This window comes from Geospiza fortis, unplaced genomic scaffold (genome assembly GCF_000277835.1).
Source record: "Geospiza fortis unplaced genomic scaffold, GeoFor_1.0 scaffold132, whole genome shotgun sequence".
NCBI lineage: Eukaryota > Metazoa > Chordata > Aves > Passeriformes > Thraupidae > Geospiza > Geospiza fortis.
Window position 1 is genome coordinate 1,090,959 of NW_005054446.1, and position 18,111 is coordinate 1,109,069.

The 18,111-nt window shown below is 41.7% G+C and overlaps 1 protein-coding gene across 2 annotated transcripts in view; it reads right to left on the reverse strand.

Moving 5' to 3' along the window:
• Positions 1-5,115: 5,115 nt before the first annotated feature.
• LOC102038079 (arylacetamide deacetylase-like 4) overlaps positions 5,116-18,111 on the reverse strand; it is a 13,672-nt gene continuing 676 nt past the window's right edge. The window contains exons 1-4 of one of the 2 annotated variants that reach the window (XM_005427498.2): positions 10,133-10,300; positions 7,445-7,661; positions 6,660-6,723; positions 5,116-5,930 (exon numbers count right to left, since the gene is read on the reverse strand). In XM_005427498.2, coding sequence (XP_005427555.1) covers positions 5,159-5,930; positions 6,660-6,723; positions 7,445-7,661; positions 10,133-10,300 — 1,221 coding nt within the window. In that variant the 3' untranslated portion in view covers positions 5,116-5,158. Of the gene's footprint in view, positions 5,931-6,659; positions 6,724-7,444; positions 7,662-10,132; positions 16,319-18,111 lie in introns of those variants that run through there. The other variant, XR_004082412.1, reaches the window with a different exon arrangement.

The following is an 18,111-nucleotide window of genomic DNA, read 5'->3' on the forward strand; positions in this document are numbered from 1 at the left end:
AGCTGTGGCCTCCTCCCCTTTTTCAGACTTTAAGACTTCTGCAGGTAAAGGCACAGGATTAGTTGTTCTCGTCATGGTTTATAATCCAGTTTTAAAATGCCAATAGGAAGATAAAAACATGTGGCAACCAACCATACAATTAGACAGTAACAATTAGTTGTGGGAGAGGCTTGCACAAGGGTTTTCACATTTGCAGGAACAAATGTGAAACACGTCTTGCTGTGCCCATCACAGCAGAACGATGACTTGTGTAGTGGCAGTTTATGGGAAGACAAAAACTTGTTCTGTCTCTCTGGTTTTTGGTTACAGGCAAGTCTTTATTATTTGTGAGTTCCTGCACAGCATTTCTTGGTAATCATCTTCTGAGCTGCTCAGATTCTTGCTTTGTTGTGCCTCCATGTCTTACTTTATCAGACTTCTTTTGAATTAAGACTCAGTATCACAAACATCTTTCATCACCTGTGATGGCAGATTTTGGATTCTGCTGACATTGCGTCTTTCAGTCCAGAGGCAGAGGCAGAGGCAGCCTGATCTGAGAGCTGTTCTTGCCTCATCCTCCTCAATGGCTCTTCTCCTGCAGCAGATTTTTGTTTGGGTTTTCTTCTGCCTCTCGGCAGTGCTGCAGTCTCTGTCTTACAGGAAGATACTATGTACAGATGTCATTCCAGGTAGAAATATGATTCCAACTGCTGAAAACAGCACTTGAACTTCATGGTGTCAGGGCTAGTAGCACTGACTAGACATCAGCAGCCCATTCTTTTCTGTGGTGAGCTCTAGGATCTTCCTCTGGAGCTAACATATTTTTCTATACACAAATAATTAGTGATAAGATTTAACCTGAAGCAAAAAATATCTGTAAAGCGCAGGTCATGTGATGTCACCTTTGGGGACAGTGTTTTTAGCAGTCTGCTTAGCCTGTGAAGGCAGCACATACTCATTCTGAAAAATCACAGTGTGGGTAAAATAAGTGTGTAAATTTTTTTCTTAAATACTAATAAAATAATATAAGGGATGAGCTGACCTTGAATTGTAGAATAAAATGAAGCTAAAGACAGAGAACCCCGGGGCTTTAGCATACATAGTCCATGACCTGCAAAAGAAATGGCTCAGACTTGATACCTGACTTCAGAAACTGTTTAGAATAAGCAGGTTGGAGTTCATTTTTGAGTCTGGTGTCACACTTTCTGAGAAGCAGCTGATTCCATGTTTTGCTCTCTCTTTCTTCCAAACTGTTTCTTCATTTTATCCAACAACTCTTTGTGGATTTTCATTTCCCAATGTCCCTGTGCCTCTCCCTCCCTTGCCAGAAGGTTATTCAATGCTAAGTGTAAAATCAGATCCCTTTTTGTTTATCCTTCTTGGATAATGGCATTTGATAAATCCCAATCTCGACAAGGGATTTAGATAAAAAGCATATTGCCTGGCAATTGGGAAACTCTTGGGAAATGGCAGTGCACAAAGGATTCAGCTTTCTTGCAACTCAGGCAAGAGCACTGGGAAATATTGTTGCACAAAACGCAACTGCAGCTCCCTTCTTCAGCGTTTGATAGTGCAAGTCATTAACTGGCCTATGCTAAACTCTGCTGTCCCAGTGGGTGAGGTGTGGTCTAAGTACACCTACCAGATTTGGCCCTTCTGAGGATCTGAAAATGCTCTTGACACCTGTGACAGATCCTTTGTACTGCAGTTCTTACCACCTATGTGATCTAAATCTTTTTGGTGCCAATTCACCCACAGCTGGTAGGTCTTGGACTCATTTGGGCACCTTGACAAGGTCTGGACTTCACAGCACCCCCAGGGGCTCCACACAAAGACTTGATGTGCTGGAAGCTGTCAAAGAAACAAACTAGCTGGTTTCTGAAATAATAATGTGCTTTTTCCCTTTGGGCATTTCTGGTACAGAGTAGTACTCAATGCTGTGTAAGCTTAGTCTCAGCAATTCACAAGCTTGAGGCCCAGGATGGAGAAAACCATTCCCTACATAATCTTTCAAATAAATGCTCTCTCTAGCTTCTGATAATTTTTTGACCTTGTCTCTTCTCCTGTGAGATAAAGCAGGGGATAGACCAGGCCAAGCCCTATTTTCTCCTACCAGGGACTTCCCTTCTTATTAATTTCCAGTGAAAACCTTAATGTCCAGGCCTGAAATCTTGTCATTCCCTGTTCTTTTTCTGTGATATGGCTGCACATGCAAGGAGAAATACTGAACCAGGTACAGCAGATGTAAAATATTCCCTGCCTCTGGATCATGGTGCTTGATTAGCTGGCAACAGAACTCGCTGTAAATGGAAGCCTGTACTGGGATACTGGGAAACATTCCAGAGAAAGTGCAGTGTGACCCAAGAAACTTCTTTTGGGTTCTGCAGAGCATGAGAACCCTCTGGTGCTGGAAGCCTGAACAGGAGCTGGGCTTCCCAGTCCTCACTCTGGCTGCATAATTCCTTGAGGAATGACTTTGGTGTCCAAAATTCTGTAGGTGGAATTGTACTTGATTTTTTTTTTTAATCTGTACATGAAAATATCATGCTTTGGGGATGTCATGGATTGTCAAGCAAATTGTATTCTATTTGCCATCTGTATGGCAGTTGTCTTCTGTTCGTTGGGCAGTTTTCCTTATCTCTTGCACAATGGGGAGACACCTGCTGATAAGAGGCCATTGAATGTCACTGCATGGCTAAGAACTCCAGCATCCCATTGGGAGATGCTCCACCCAGAGGGAGGAGCCAAGCATTGCTACCTGGATATAATCTGGGGATTCTGGAACACCAGCACGGCTTCTCCACTGGATTGCCCAGAGGAACAGCAGCTGCCTCTGTCACTGGATCTTCACAGGAAGACTGCACCCTTCTCCAGGATCCCTGCTCCAGCAGAACCACCCCTGACACTGCAGGAGGGCTGAGCCACAATTCCAATGGGACTGCTGCCAGCACCCTGACCCACAGGGTGTCAGGTTGGGCTCTGATTCTGTCAGTGTTTGTTTGGTTTACTGCAGTGTTTATTTTATCCTTTTATTTTCTTCCCTATTAAGAACTGTTATTCCTGCTCCCATATCTTTGCCTGAGAGCCCCTTAATTTAAAATTTATAGCAATTCAGAGGGAGGGGGTTTACATTTTCCATTTCAGGGGAGGCTCCTGCCTTCCTTAGCACACACCTATCTTTCCAAACCAAGACAGGGGACTATGTCTTCAAACATTCTATCTTGGCAATGCAAGACACATAGCTGATTTGTAATTAATTAAATTAATTAAAGTACAGGAAGTTCCATAGAGACAGTTAGATTATGTGATTTCTTAAGGTTTAGAAAATCTGGGAGTCATGATGAAACAAAGAATACATTATTTCAGCATTTGCTGTTCTCTGCTTACCCATCTGCACTCAATGGTTATAGCCCATAATTAAAAAGAATTGTGTGATCAAGAGAACTAATAATGCTGCTGACATATGATAAAGCTAAATTTGTTATTATTTGTAGTAAATTAAAGACCAGTGGATAAAGGACCATGGAAAAATCTCAGGAGTAGATCTGTGTCAAGTTTGGACATTGACCCAGAAATAAGGCATAATTCCAGAGACTGATAAAGGAGAGAAAAGTATTGAGTAGCTGAACTGGCAAGGAGTATAATGCTGCACTGAACTGTGTGTAAAATAGCATGAGATTGTCTGTGACCATCTCATAACTTACAAAATACAAGGTGGAACTGTACAGACCTCCTTAGTTCTGGCACTTGCCAACCTTCTCCAACTTCTCCAATATCATTAAACTTCTTGCAACACTCTTATAGCAGATACAGACTCTTGGCCCAGCTTCAGCTACTAATGTGTGAGCTGGTAACCCAACCTTTTTCTTCATAACCAAAGCAGATCCTGAAGTCCTCAAAGAGTGGAACATTTGGAACTATCACATTATTTACCCCTGGAAGCATTTCTTTGCTTGAAGAGCAAATTGCCTGGAACAGGAAAAACAAAAGAAATGAACTCTTTGTTGTGTCAACAGAGCATGAAGAAATATGCATTCATTTTGCTGAGAGGGGCTGGAGAATGAGACCCTTCGAGTAGTGACTTGTTGCTGCAGAGATGTGAACCAGCTCACCTGTCACCAGCATTCATTAACATGGTGACAACATGGAACATTACGCCCACAGTCTTCTTCCTACTCACAGCTTGCCTGGCAGGGAGTAGACATGTATTAACCTCTTTCCACAGTCATGTGTGCATGGATTTTATAAAGGCAAGGTGGTTGCACAACATTTCAACATTTTACAATTCCTAGGCATTGTATGCCCAGCTATTTTGCTATGCATTGGCAATTATTTTTGGCATCTGTGTTTAGCAAGGGTGGATCTCTCCTAATAAGCAATATAACAATTACAGCAAGATAACAATTGACCTCAGGTTTTTCTTTGGCTTTGGATATCCACAGAAATTATTTGGCAGGTTCCATGCTATTTACATCCTTTTTCCCCAAAAGCCAGGTAAGCTGAATACAATCAAATGCTGCTCTGAAAGGAACTTTATAGGATATCATTTAGAGGATAGTCAGTTATTTTTGAGCAGTTCTCCCTCACTTCATCTCTGCTGCAGTCTCAGGTACCTCCTGGTATCCATCTCATGCACCATGTGGACTGTACCAACCTGCCTGTCCCCCATTTCCCTTTAAAATCAGGTTTGTAAGTACACCCAATTCCTTCCTTCAGATTTGAAACATAAATGCAAATCTATTGTTTATCTGTACAGATACTCTGATGGTGGTTACTACTCATCCCTGAAGTAGGGAAGGAATCTCCACTCTCCAGAGGTATTGCCACGCTGATTTTCGATGTGCATGCATGTGCACATACCTAATTACTCACACACTGCATGGGTTTTTAACTTACACATTTAGAATGGTTATTGTTATGATGAATTTTTATTCTTTGACATATGAAGAGAACAAAAATTCTTACAATGCAAGAAGAGAGCCTCAAAGCAAGCTTACAAAAAAAACTCTAAACATCACATTCCTAAGTAATAGCAAGTAAAAATCAGAATTCAGCAGACTATGCTAATGTCATCAGTTCTTGCCTTGATTCTAATGGGCAAATAGCTAGTAAATACTTAACTGAATAATTTAATGGAATAATTTAATTGAATCACGCTCTTTCTATGCAAGAAAATGATTTAATAACCTTTTATAAAGTTTACAGCATGGTTCATTATAGTACTTGATGACGGGAAAGAGAAAATACCATATCCAAAAAATCCCACTGCAGGATGAAAGCCTTTTTCCACGTGGTGCCAGGTCACATGTACATTGTTGTCCTCTAAGCGTTTCTTGTACAATAGCCCGTCATCCCTGAGCACATCATGCTCACAAGTGACAATACAGGTGTCAGGGAGACCACAAACAACAGCATCCTCTGCCAGCAGAGGGGACACCCGGGGTTCAAACAGCTCTTTCACTTCTTCATGGACTTGAGGTAAAAACAAAGTGGGGAGTGGTGGTTTATAGCCCAGTTTAAACTCGTCTGGAATAAGATCTGGATTTATCCATTTCCTATATTTCAAATTTATACTCTCAGGAACATGAGAACCAGCCAGAATTGGTTCTTTCAGAGAGCTATCCTTATTCAGGTATTTGAGAATAAAATGGACAGTGCGGTCCCGGGACAGGAAGGCAACGGCAGCATTTTTCTGGTGAGATGGCAGATTGAAGTTCAGTGCTTGGAGAAATGGGTAGATCAGTACCTGGGCACGAATCTTTGGGATATCTGTCCTGTGCCCAAGTTCTTGGCAAACACTGGTAGCAAATGTGCCCCCTACACTGTCCCCACAAACAATAATCCGAGCGGGGTCCACCCCGTAGGTGTCTGCAGTCTTCAGGAAGTGCACGGTGGCACTGAGACATTCCAGAGTCTGGGTTGGATACCTGTGCTCAGGTGCTAAATGATACCTGAGAGGTAGAAAAAGCAGCTGGTGTTACACATTCTGAGTGTCTCATCTGAAATACATCCCATGCAAAAACTCCCCCAAACCAATATTAATTGCAGCATTAATTACATCTAGTTTAAAGTTTTTATATGTTGAAGCAAACTAGAACAACTTTTCCTCCCTTCTCAAAACCAATTCCTCCCAACTTAATAAAATCCCTTAATAGTAAAGTTTTCCATGAAAAAACTTGTTGGAAATTAACATTTCTTTAGGCCATCAGTTATTCTCCATAATCAACACATTTTTGTAGGAAACAGGGGTCCATGCTGGTTTTAAAAAATACTGAATTTTAAACTCATTATTTACTCTTTAAAATAATCCCAGATGATTTTAAATAAAAATATTAAATATTAAAATATGTATTATATTTCAATATATTAAATATACATTAAAATATTAAAATCTTATATTTGGCTCATAATTTCTTGTTATCAAACAAAGGCAATGATTTCTGTGGTGATGGTGATGTACAATGACCAAACCTGTAACTCTAACCCTGGCTCAGGTATTTCCATTGCCATTCCACAGCACGTGCTTGCTCCCACATAACAGCAGTGTGGGGAAGACAGCACTAGAGCTTTGTTTCTTATCTTATATTCAAAGAAATGTAAGTTCAGGGGTGTGTGGGAGGCAGAGGGAAAGCAGCAGAGTTCTCTAATTCTGGGATTAGCAATGGTTGAATTTCACTTACCCAATAGACAAAACCACTGAATCAGATTTTCTGGCTATGTACCGGCAAATTCTTTCATAACTTCCTGAAGCACAAATGTTGTTGAGGTAATTAACATCTTAGAAAACTTCAGTCAATATTGTCCCTTATATTTTTATGACATATTACCACAATATCTTGTCAGCCCCTTGCCTATTTAGTGAGTACCCAGATTTTCTCTAGAATAAAAATAATTTAGAGTTTTGGTCATCAGGACTCGTTGTAGAATTCATAAATTTAGACAGATCATTGATCTGTGTGGAAAATAAGGAATTATTATGATTTTTACTATTAGAAAATGGGCAGTGGTTTTAAACTGAGAGAAGATAGACTTGGTTTCCATGTTAGGAACACATTTTTATTATGAGGGTGGTGAGGTCCTGGCACAGGGTTCCTGGAGAAGCTGTGGCTGTCCCACCCCTGAAAGTGTCCAAGGCCAGGATTGATGGGGCTTGGAGCAACCTGGGATTGTGAAAGATGTCCCTGCCCATGGCAGGAGGTGGAAAAAGATTATAGTTAAGGTCACTTCCACCCAAGCCATTTTATGATCCCAATGGTTCTGTGATAAAGACTGCTATATCCCTTAAAAAATAATATAAATACTAAATAAGTGCAGATTAGAGAGTTTAAAAAATTAAAAATAAGCACTAAGTGTTTTCTATCTCCAGCCTCTCAAATGAAGCTTCAATCACTTCTCAGGGTCAGGAGTTTTTAAAAACAGGCAGTTAAAAAAGCTAAATAGTCACATTTCTCTTTCAGTTCCTTACTGATGCTTCCAAAAATGCCACATCCTCCATGGATGAAGACGACTCCTCTCCGTTTGCTGGCAGATGGTTCTCTTGGGAGGTAAATCCTCATGGGTACCCCATCAAAATGCAGATCTTTAATGAAGAGCTGGGAATCCTGCCATGCTGGGAGTCCCTCCGTGATCAGCCTGATAATTGTGTGCTCCTTGATGATACCCAAGTGGTTTAAATTCTTTGCCTAGATAGATAAAACAGGAAAAATGAGACATTACTATAGGGAATACAAGTCTTCCCACTTTGTAAAGGCCACAAGCTACCTTTTCCTACACTGTCTTTAGCATAATTGGGTTGGTTATTTTCTAGTTTTTAAGATTCCCACAAATAACTGTCTTTGGGATTTTGGTTAAGAAGATGAAAATTTACATCTTTGTTATTGTGGGAAGAATGTTGTAATACTTGTTCCATTAAATGTATCATATAAATACCCTCTAGTTCCTGTGATCTGGATTTACCACAGGTAAGAACAGGCATTTGCTCAGATGTGGAAGCTGGGAGGCCTGAGGCGTCTTTCCTAATGAGTGAATAGAAGGAGGCATTTCTTGGGGATGGTTCCAATTCTGGGTGAGTTAAATCATCCTCTGGAGGTGTCTGTTCATCTCCATGATAAACTGTACTTCAGATGCCTCAGATGAAAATGTCCCTCATGACAGGATTATCATACTGGGGGAAAAACCACAGGCCAGTCTGTGGGCAAGGCTGGCTGATTTAACAGTGTTGGGTCATCTCCCTCCATGGGGTCAGAGAGAACAGAATTCACTCCATGGGGTCAGTGAGAACAAGCTGTAAGAAAACCATTGTGTCTGGGATCATTACTGAGGGGCTGCTGGCCCAAGGGAGGAACTGATGAAAATGGTTCTGAACCTCATCTCCTCCTCCATTAGTGAAACCACTGCCTTTTTCAATATCTCACAGCTATTCATAAATGACCCTACAGTCAGTTTTTATATCTAATCAGCAAAAAAACAAATATTCTGAAGACAAGGAAGGTTTATTAAATGGCCTTATTCAAGGCCAGTCAACTGCTGATAATTAAGAAAGTCTAAAGATCACACTGAAATCCTCCTTTGAACACATATTGTAATGGATGTATTTCCTGCTAGAACAACATTTCCCTTCCTATTACCTAGTGACCTAAATGCCCTTCTGGACTACTACAATTCATTCTTCTGTAATGATGATAGTCATCACAACCCATTTGCAAATTGTATTGTTGTTCTTTTCTAAGCCACAGAAGTCTCTGTATCAATTCCTTACAAACTGAAGACTAGCTCTGCTTGTGTAAATTGTATTTTTCAACCTGTGTATGACAGATGCTTTCGTCCTAATAATCTAAACCAGTCTGCAATAAACAAGTTGGGTGTGGAGTAATAAAAGAAATCACCATGAGGCATGAAAGAGGGAGAAAATCAGTTAGAAACAAAGATCCAGAGATTATCTGGAGTTTTTTCATAACACTCTACCAGCAATGCCAGGAGTGCTTAGGGTAGTTGAAGAGACAAATGGCTGGCCACAGTTCTTGCCTTGCATTTGAAAAAGCACATGCAATGGTGGCAGAAACCACAGGGTGAATCTAATCTCCAAACACTTAAAAGCTGTATAAATGGGTTAAAAGTATCAGCTGAAAGAATCTTTTCACCCATCAATTAGAGAATTTAATAACATTGTCCTATTATAATATTATTGTCATATTATTATATTAAGTTTATATATAACATAACACAAAGAGCAGGATGAGATATGCAAGGACAGCATCCTCTTCTTTCATGGCAGACAAGGCAGAAAAGTACCACTGGAGAATCAGGGACAACCACTGGATTTGGTGAATGTTGCTGTGTAAGTTCAAGCAACCTACTTCAGTCTTTAATAGATTGTAATGGCCCAAATCACCTCTCGGGATGTGGGGCCAAGTTCCTGTGTTCTTTCTGTAAAACTGGGGATTAGGGAATTCAGGTGAGCTTCATACAAACATCAAAGAAACCACTCTGATTTTCCTGCAGGCTTTCTTTTGACATGTTACGTGCCAGACATGACAGGGCTTAGGCTGCTCCTACATACTGCTGTTGCCTACTTTGAAAGCTTTTTGGGTGAAAGCTGTTTCTTTCTGTGATGGCAAAGCCCACAGCACAGTGAGTCTGGCTTACAGGTACTTAGATAATAGGTGATAACAGGCCTAAACCTGTTCAATTAGATGACTTCTGGAGGTGTCTTCCAACCTACCTGATTCTATGGTATTTAACTAGTATTCTGTAATTCAGTCACTGCAGAATAAGAACAGAAACAAGGGTAAGAAAATTACTGCAAATAGCTCAGAATGTAGGAAATTGCCTTACAGATATCAGAGTGCATTTAGACATAGCAATTTGGGTTATTATTATTCATGTAAATTATGAACAGCCCTCCTGTCATCCACAGGGCCAATCATTTCATTATGGAAATATACAATTGCAGCATAAGAATGGATATCTCAGTATTGAAAGAACTCACCTCATCCTGGCTGCTTTATATATGGTAACAAAAACCAAATCAACCTTTGGCCTTTAAATCTGTGTTACTGTGTGTTTCCCATGACGTGTAGTTGCACTATTTAGATTCATACTCAGGTGTTGCCTTTTCTGAAAATCCCAGTATCCCAGAGCATGATAAACTCACCAGAATTTCCACCAGAGTGTACAAACAGTGATAAAGACGGAGCTTTGCTGGCTGGTCAACAGCAGAAGGAATCTTCCCCTTGAAGAAATGATCAGTTGCAATTAAAACCAGCAGTACAAAAGCAACTAAAATTCCTGCTATTAAAACCAGAATATAACAGGATTCCATTGTTCTTTGGTGGGAATAATTAGACATTGGTTGATGTGATTCTGTCAGTATTTATATCCTCCAGACTGATTCCACAGAGCGGTCATTTGCATATAATTTGCATACCCTGAATTCCCCCTGCCCTTCTCCTTTAGGCAGGGCTGGCAGGTGCTGGAAGCCTGCAAACATCCGGCTGTGACAAGTGCACTTGCCATGATTCAAGCTCACACATAGCACAGTCACTTCCAGGAAACACCTTTCTTTTGTATAATGGGTTTATTTTTTCTCCGCTTCATGTGCCTGAAAAGCTCTCTGGGATGTTTTGCAAGTGTACCAGTGAGTGTCTCAGAGCCTATGGAAGAGTGGCTGTGCTCCAGTCTCCATGGTCAGGAATTGTAGAGGTTCTGCTCTTGGAATAGGTCTGAAGGATGATCCCAAGGCTTTTTGCTTAGTGCTGATCTTTTCCCCTGCTCACTTGCTGAGGCAGACAGCTGGCCAGAACAGTTAGAACAGGCATTCTGAACTCAGTCTCAAAGAATTTTGCTTTTGGAGATCCACATAGACCTCTCAGTTATTTACCAGCCTGAGTGTGCAGCAAGGGGCTCTGGGCTCACCAATGGTGCTGTGCTAGCACAGGGAAACTTCTCCTTGACTTGGAGAATTTTGGCCCTAACCCGCTGCGCTGATTCTTACTAAAGGAGAGGTTTTGATCTCTTTACAACTCCATATTTTGCTGTGTTTTCCAAGAGGACTCTGTGTTATCACTGGTTGTAATTCAGGTGTGATCAGAGCATATGGTATCCAAAACTTGCACCAAAGGAGGTGATGGCAGTGCAGGAATGAGTCACCAAGTGTAACTTTGTGTATTTCTGTCCACCATGTGTCTGGACAAAACTTGTTTGGGTAACATTAAAAAGCAAACAAGCATTAGCTCAGCTTGACATAAGCAGTACAACCTGTGCTTATTCTCTGAACACTGAAATATTTCTTTATCCCCACTAATCTCCCCAATATTTCATTAAAAAACCCTTATAAAAGCTTGTAATCATGGCCATAGAGAGAAATACTCCTTTTTATGAGCCACAGGATTCTGCATTTGGCTAACCAACCTGTAGTGTATTCCCTCAGAGACATATACACTGAAAAAGGTGAGTCCTTTCCATGTTTTCTTGCACACTTTAAAAAACCAGACAAAATATATCTGCTTAGAAAAATTCCATTTATATAAAATATGTGTTACAGCAAAGAGCAAGAAACTTCAATGTGAACTAGTCAGTGGGTTAAAAAAATATTTAGCTGTGTGGAATGAGTAAACAAGTGAGTCATAAGAGATAAAATACAGGATGATGAGTGACCAGACTGGATTCTTAAGGTAAAAGGTCTAATCCTTAACTTCAGTGGAGCCCAGCAGGTGCAGATGATTGAATTATGTGGTTTAAAATTAAGATAGATAGATAGATAGATAGATAGATAGATAGATAGATAGATAGATAGATAGATAGATAGATAGATGATAGATAGACAGATAAGGTGTTAAGGATAAGAAGATAATGAAATCCATTTAAGTAATCACATGGAATTCAGTTTAACTCGGCAGACCTGCACCTTGTCATCACAGTCACCTTTCCAATTCTGATGCAAACGAACTGACTGAGCTGGGGAATAAATTGCTGAGTCCCTCCCAACCCTACTCCATCCAGACCTGTGGGGGTACACTAACTTGAGTGATTTTTAAAAAACAAAACAAAATAAACAAAAGCAAAAATTAATGCTACTTTTATATTCTGTGAGGTAACATCTAGGTTGGGGTTTATTGATTTTAGTGTGATCTTATTTCCCCACATCAGTTCATACACCTGACCTAGCCTAGCCTCCCAGTCAAAATTGTTTGCCTTTGACACCACTATTCTCTTCCTAATATTCCTCTTCTATTTGATATCCTTTGTAAAACTGCCAAGTTTGAAGAAACTTTAGACAGTCAGAGGCCCTGAATTATTTCACCCCAGTATGTATTAGTGAACCTCTCCCTCTGAAAAGAAGTTACAGCTGCATGTAAGGAATTCTTTTAAAAAGACATTGTTAGAAGGAATTCAGGGAATATTTAATCCTGAGATTTCCTTTCTAAGCTAGTTCACAAGTTTCCAGTGCAAACTTGTTACAGGCATTAGCTTGCTGTTCAGTTTGTGTCAAAATTGATGTCACGTTGGTTTAGTAGGATTTCAGGACTTTTCTCTAATTTTAAGATCCTTAAAGACAAAATTCTTGTGTTTGCCCAGTTCTTTTTATGTCTTAGAAGTTTTATCAGGACTGAGGAGTTAGTCAGAAGGAATAGGTAAATATTCACTGGCCTAAAAGTCAGTAAAGGCACCAAAGAGAAGGTAAGATGAGTCAGGTTAACAAACATGATCTTTCCTTTCCAAACAAACTCCTTTCCTGTTTACATGGGGTATTTTTGCATTGTTCTCTCTTGAAGCAGCCTAAGATATTGAGAGATCTGGCTTCTAAACACAGATAGGTGAGGAAAACCAAGAAAAATTACAACAAATGACAAATTCTAACATGTATGAAAACAACTCAGCAGGTGGAACAAGCACCACATAGGTGAAACTGCATCCTTTGAATTCTAGAGAGCCCCTAGAGCACTGTTTAAAGTTCTGCTTATAAAAACAATTATTTTTACACTTGAATCTAGAAAGGGATGCTACCTAGAATTTAGAATTACTCAGTGAGACATTTTTATATCTTTACTCGTGACACTGTTGTAAGACCCTGGGAAAGCCCTAAGACATCAAAATGCAGCTTTTTGTAAAAGGCCTGATGCAGTCTTTGCTGTCAGGCTGGATGTTAACCAGAAACCCAATTCCTTTGAGCTTAGTCCATGGCAGAACTTAGAAGGCAACAGTATCAGACTCTTAATAGCATATAGAAGGACAGTGTGAAACCACAGAACCACTGGGACATGTTTCAAATGGAAAATGTGAACACGAGGGAAGAATGAAATCAAGAAGCACAAAAATTTAGCTCTTGATTTATCCAAATCTGACAGCAGTACTTCATCTAACAAAAACCAGATCAGCTTGGCAAAAGGTTTTCCTTTTTTAAAGGAGGTTTGAGATTTATTCTGTGATCATGATAGATTATCTATGATTAAAAACCCTGCACTGATGTAAAATAAATGGAATTACTTGACACCGTAGACACACAGCCTTTTTATTGTGGAACTGCTGCTCTGTGCTCCCAGGTTTGTACTGTCTATATCTGAGTGGGGCTTTTTAAGTTGAAAATACAGAATTTTTACCCCAATTGGCTTTCAGATGTGTCTCAAGCATAGTTTTAATTTCCAGCTCATTTTCCTTTCCAAAGTCCTTGCCATTTAGCAACCTCATTTGTACAAACAGCCTTCCAAGGCTGCAAAGGCTCCATGAACACAGTTCTGCCCATAAATACAGGTGTAACATGAACTGTGACATTCAGACACTGCCTGAGCCTCTTCACAGATCCAGGTAACATCATCCTGCAAAAATGGAGCTTTGTCATGTAAGTGATGTGTATAGAGAGTGTACCAACTTGTTTTGGAGGTAAATGTGCTTTTCACTGCTGTTTTTTTCCTTCAAGCCACCACAAGTCAGAAAAAATCGGTTTCTGTGACTCTTATTAAGAATATGAGTAAATCTACACTAAGTACACTCCAAAAACTACACAAGTACAAACCCAGAAATCTAAACCAACAAATGGAAGCCAAAACTGGCTTGAGTTACCAATGAAATACATTACATAGAATCACAGAATATCCCAAGTTGGAACACATCCATAAGGATCATCAAAGTTCAACTCCTGGCCCTAGACAGGACCACCCAAAGAATCCCACTGTGAGCCTGACTACCTTCTTGCTCTTGTAAACTGGAATAAACATAGTTAAAAGTGCCATGAAAAGGGCTTTAAAAAGTTGTTGTGTTGGTTGTTCGTTCAGTTTATACTTTGTTGTGAGTGTCTGTGTAGGAAACAACTGCTGAAAATGCAAAATTAATTCTGAAGATGATGCAATTTCACAGATTGAACAGGCCTGCTTATGGAATGTTTCAGGGCACTGGTTTAGGACTTCTGAGTGGAAACATGGATGGGATTCACTTTGGGACAACTTGGGACTGATAATTAGAGAGAATGGCTGTGATGGGACAGATCACTGTTATCCTCACCAAGGTATGTGCTGAGTGTCTGTACCAACAGTATTGAAAACACCTTGGACAACCAGCCCTACATGAAAGTGTACTTTAGGGAGTCTCACTAACAGAGACGGACTTTGTGAATAAAAGTTCATGTTGGCTTTGTAAAGGTGACAGTTTGGAAAAAGACCTCTCGCCAAGAAAGAGTGCAGTGGTTGCTGTACAAAAATCAGGTGAAATTCTGGAATATTCCTTTTTTTTTCCTTTTCAGAGTAGAACTGCAATTAAAAGGGACAATACCTCTAAAGTTCTAACGCTCTCACATAAAGTATGTGTAGCATTTAAAGCTATTTGACTTTTTGGTTGGATTACATGAATTTTAAAGTAACTTGCATATAGTTTTTATTTACTACATGCAAGATGCACTAACTTCAGTTTTACTACAAATCTGCTTTTGCTTCTTGTTTTTGTAGGTTTGTACAATGTAGCATCTACTAGTTTTCACTGCTTCAAGGTAAATCTAAAGTAGTAAAGAAGTAAAATAGTTCATACTTCAATGAAATTTGAAGCACGGGGCTTCTATATATCAAGAACCACGTTTTAACTCCCAATCCAAATTTGGTACCAACTTTGTACATAGGTCAAAATCATAATGAATAAAAAAATCTCTTCAAACATATTTAGATTATTATTCAAGCTGGAAATAGACATGAAATAGACATGAAATAAACGCTCACAAGATTATTCCATTCCCCCGGCTTCAAAGGGCCTGCAAATGTTTTACATTAATAATGAATTTCCTTTTAAATCTAAACAAGTTAACTCTGCAATCTTGATGAGTTTTCTATTTTAAATGCGTCTGTGGTGCTTTAAGCACTAAGAGACTGAACTCAGGAATCAAAAAAAAACCCAAATATACTTCAATGGAGTTCATATCCTTTCATTTTCAACACTGCTCCTTATTTCCGGAGCAGAAAGTTGTTATATTTGTTCCCAGTCCAGACACTGAGTCATTCCTGTCTCAGCCAGACACTGGCTTCTCTGGGTAATTTCTCTCTCCCTTCCAGAGCTGTTGGACTGAGAGGAAAATTGTAATGCCAGGTGCCTCCCCAAGCTGCATTTCTGGAGGTATTACTGTAAAAACACACCAAGGTGCTAAATGCTGCCAACAGGCCATGGAAATTCTCTGCTTGGTTCAGATGCAGCTGAGTTAGGAACACTCACTGATTCTGACAGAATGTGCAGACAGTTTCCACTTGGGATGCTTCATCTTCTCCTCAAAACCCTCTCCTGACACTCTGATTATGCAGTGACAGTCATATGGCTTATTTCATATGAGGTAACCTGCCAGTTAAAGGTAAAAAATGTTTAAGTTTCTCTTCTCAATTTTCTTTCTTTTTTTTTTTTTCCTTCCCTTAAAACTTTTGTGGAACTTTTAACAGAGCTGAAATTCAAGGATTTAGGTATTTTTAATCAAAAAAAAATCTATGTGTGATAGAGCTGTTGAACGTGGGGGGCACCAGAAACTTGGCTGCCCTTCTTTTTGCCAACAAAAACCCCTGAACACTCTGTTCCCACATGGTCACTTTGAAGGTCTGCTTTCAAAAATACCTGTTTGATTCCAAAGAAGAAAAGTGAGTTCATTTTTAAAGGGATTTGGCGTCCAAACTCACCTCTGTCTCTCACAGATGCTTAGATTCAAATGTCCATTGAGGTGGTGTTTTAGGAACCAGAGATGTGAAGAAGTCTGAGAACGTTTTTAAGTGCAGTTTTCCCTTAATTCCAGTGTTTGCCTCTAGATGGCTTCCCAGGATAGTTCATCTGGCTCCTGAGTGAACTTGTGCACTGCATTCATTTTGATGAATCCTAGTGATACCTGCAGATATAAACCCGAATTTCTTTCCAGCCCTGCTGTGAAGACAACACTGTGAGGTTTGATATCCTTGAGACCTTTTGATATCCTCAAAGCTTTGCATTTCAGGTTAATTCTGAAATGAATGTGCAGTTACAGCCTCCTCAGAAAAGCTTCATCTGTACAATCAAAATCATAATTTACCTGTCTAATGCTTGACAATGCAAAGAGCCAGGGACCTGCTGTAATACACTCTGCCCTTCCCCTCTTACAAGCGTTTGAAGTGCTGTGGAGACCTTCTGGGTCTTGGAACAAACCACCCTTTTTTGAAGGGTGAGTCTCCCTCTGTCATTCAGAGCCTGCCTTTTTCACTGCTAAATCTCCAGTTTTCAGCAATGCAAGCATCTTCTAGCATGGAAAATCCACGAGGTATCATGTTATCCAGGAAAACACTGGTCAGTGGTACTAGATATTGGTGATTATCAGCCTAGGCTGGGTTCAGCTGGAAATCTAGGGCTGCAAGCAGCTTTGCCCTGCACACACCAGCTGATCTTGGGCAAGCAGCTCCCTGCCAGAGATGGTGGCTGCCTTGAACTCAGCCTTAGCCCTGGTTATTCCTGGACCTGCTTTTCCCTGGGCTCAGGTCAGACCAGGGCACCTTTGTGGTACATGCAGGTGAATCAGGAGGCAGGGGCTACATGACCTGGTGACAGAGCACTTGGGTTCCTGCACAGAGCCCATCATGGCATGAGCCCAGCCTGGCATACATGAGATAGCCCAGGGCAACATGGAGCAAGCCCAGCATGGCATGCAACAAGTCCAGCATGGCATGAGCCCAGCACACCCACAGCAAGCCCAGTGTGCCCTCAGTTTGCCCCCCATGCCCACAGCTTGCCCAGGGTGTAGTATTTAAAGCTATTTGACTTTGGCACCTGCAGGATGCCCCATGTGCCTGCAGCAAACCCAGGGTGCTCACAGCATGCCCAGGGTGCCAGCAGGCAACCCAGGGTGCCCATAGCAAACCCAGGGTGCCAACAGCTGGCCCAGGGTTCGCCCAGGGTGCCAACAGCAAGCCCAGGACGGCTCCAGCTGGCCCAAGATCTCTGCAACTGCCCCAGGGTGCCTGCAGCAAGCCCAAGGTACCCACAGGTGGCCCTGCTGCCCACAGGTGGCCTGAGGTGCCCACAGAAAGCTCAGGGTGCCCACAGCTGGCCCGCTGGTGGCCCAGGGTGCCCGCAGGTGGCCCAGAGTGCCCGCAGCAAGCCCAGAGTGCCTGTAGCTGGCACAGGGTGCCTGCAGGTGGCCCAGGGTGCCCACAGAAAGCTCAGGGTGCCCACAGCAATCCCAGAGTACCTGCAGGTGGCCCTGCTGGCCCACAGCAAGCCCAGGGTGCCTGTAGCTGGCCCAGGGTGGCTGCAGGAAGCTCAGGGTGCCCAGAGCTGTCCCTGCTGATCCTCAACTGGCCCTGTTGCCCCGCAGTAAGCCCGGGGTGCCCGCAGCTGGCCCTGGTGGCCTGCAGGTGGCCCTGCTGGTCCAGGGTGCCCACAGCAATCCCATGGTGCCCACAGGTGGCCCTGCCGGCCTGCAGCAAGCCCAGGGTGCCCGCAGGTGGCCCTGCTGGCCCACAGAGAGCTCAGGGTGCCCTCAGAAAGCTCAGGGTGCCCGCAGGTGGCCCTGCTGGCCCACAGAAAGCTCAGGGTGCCCGCAGATAGCCCATGGTGCCCGCAGGTAGCCCTGCCGGCCCACAGAGAGCCCGTAGTGCCCGCAGGTAGCCCTGCTGGCCCGCAGATAGCCCGTAGTGCCCGCAGGTAGCCCTG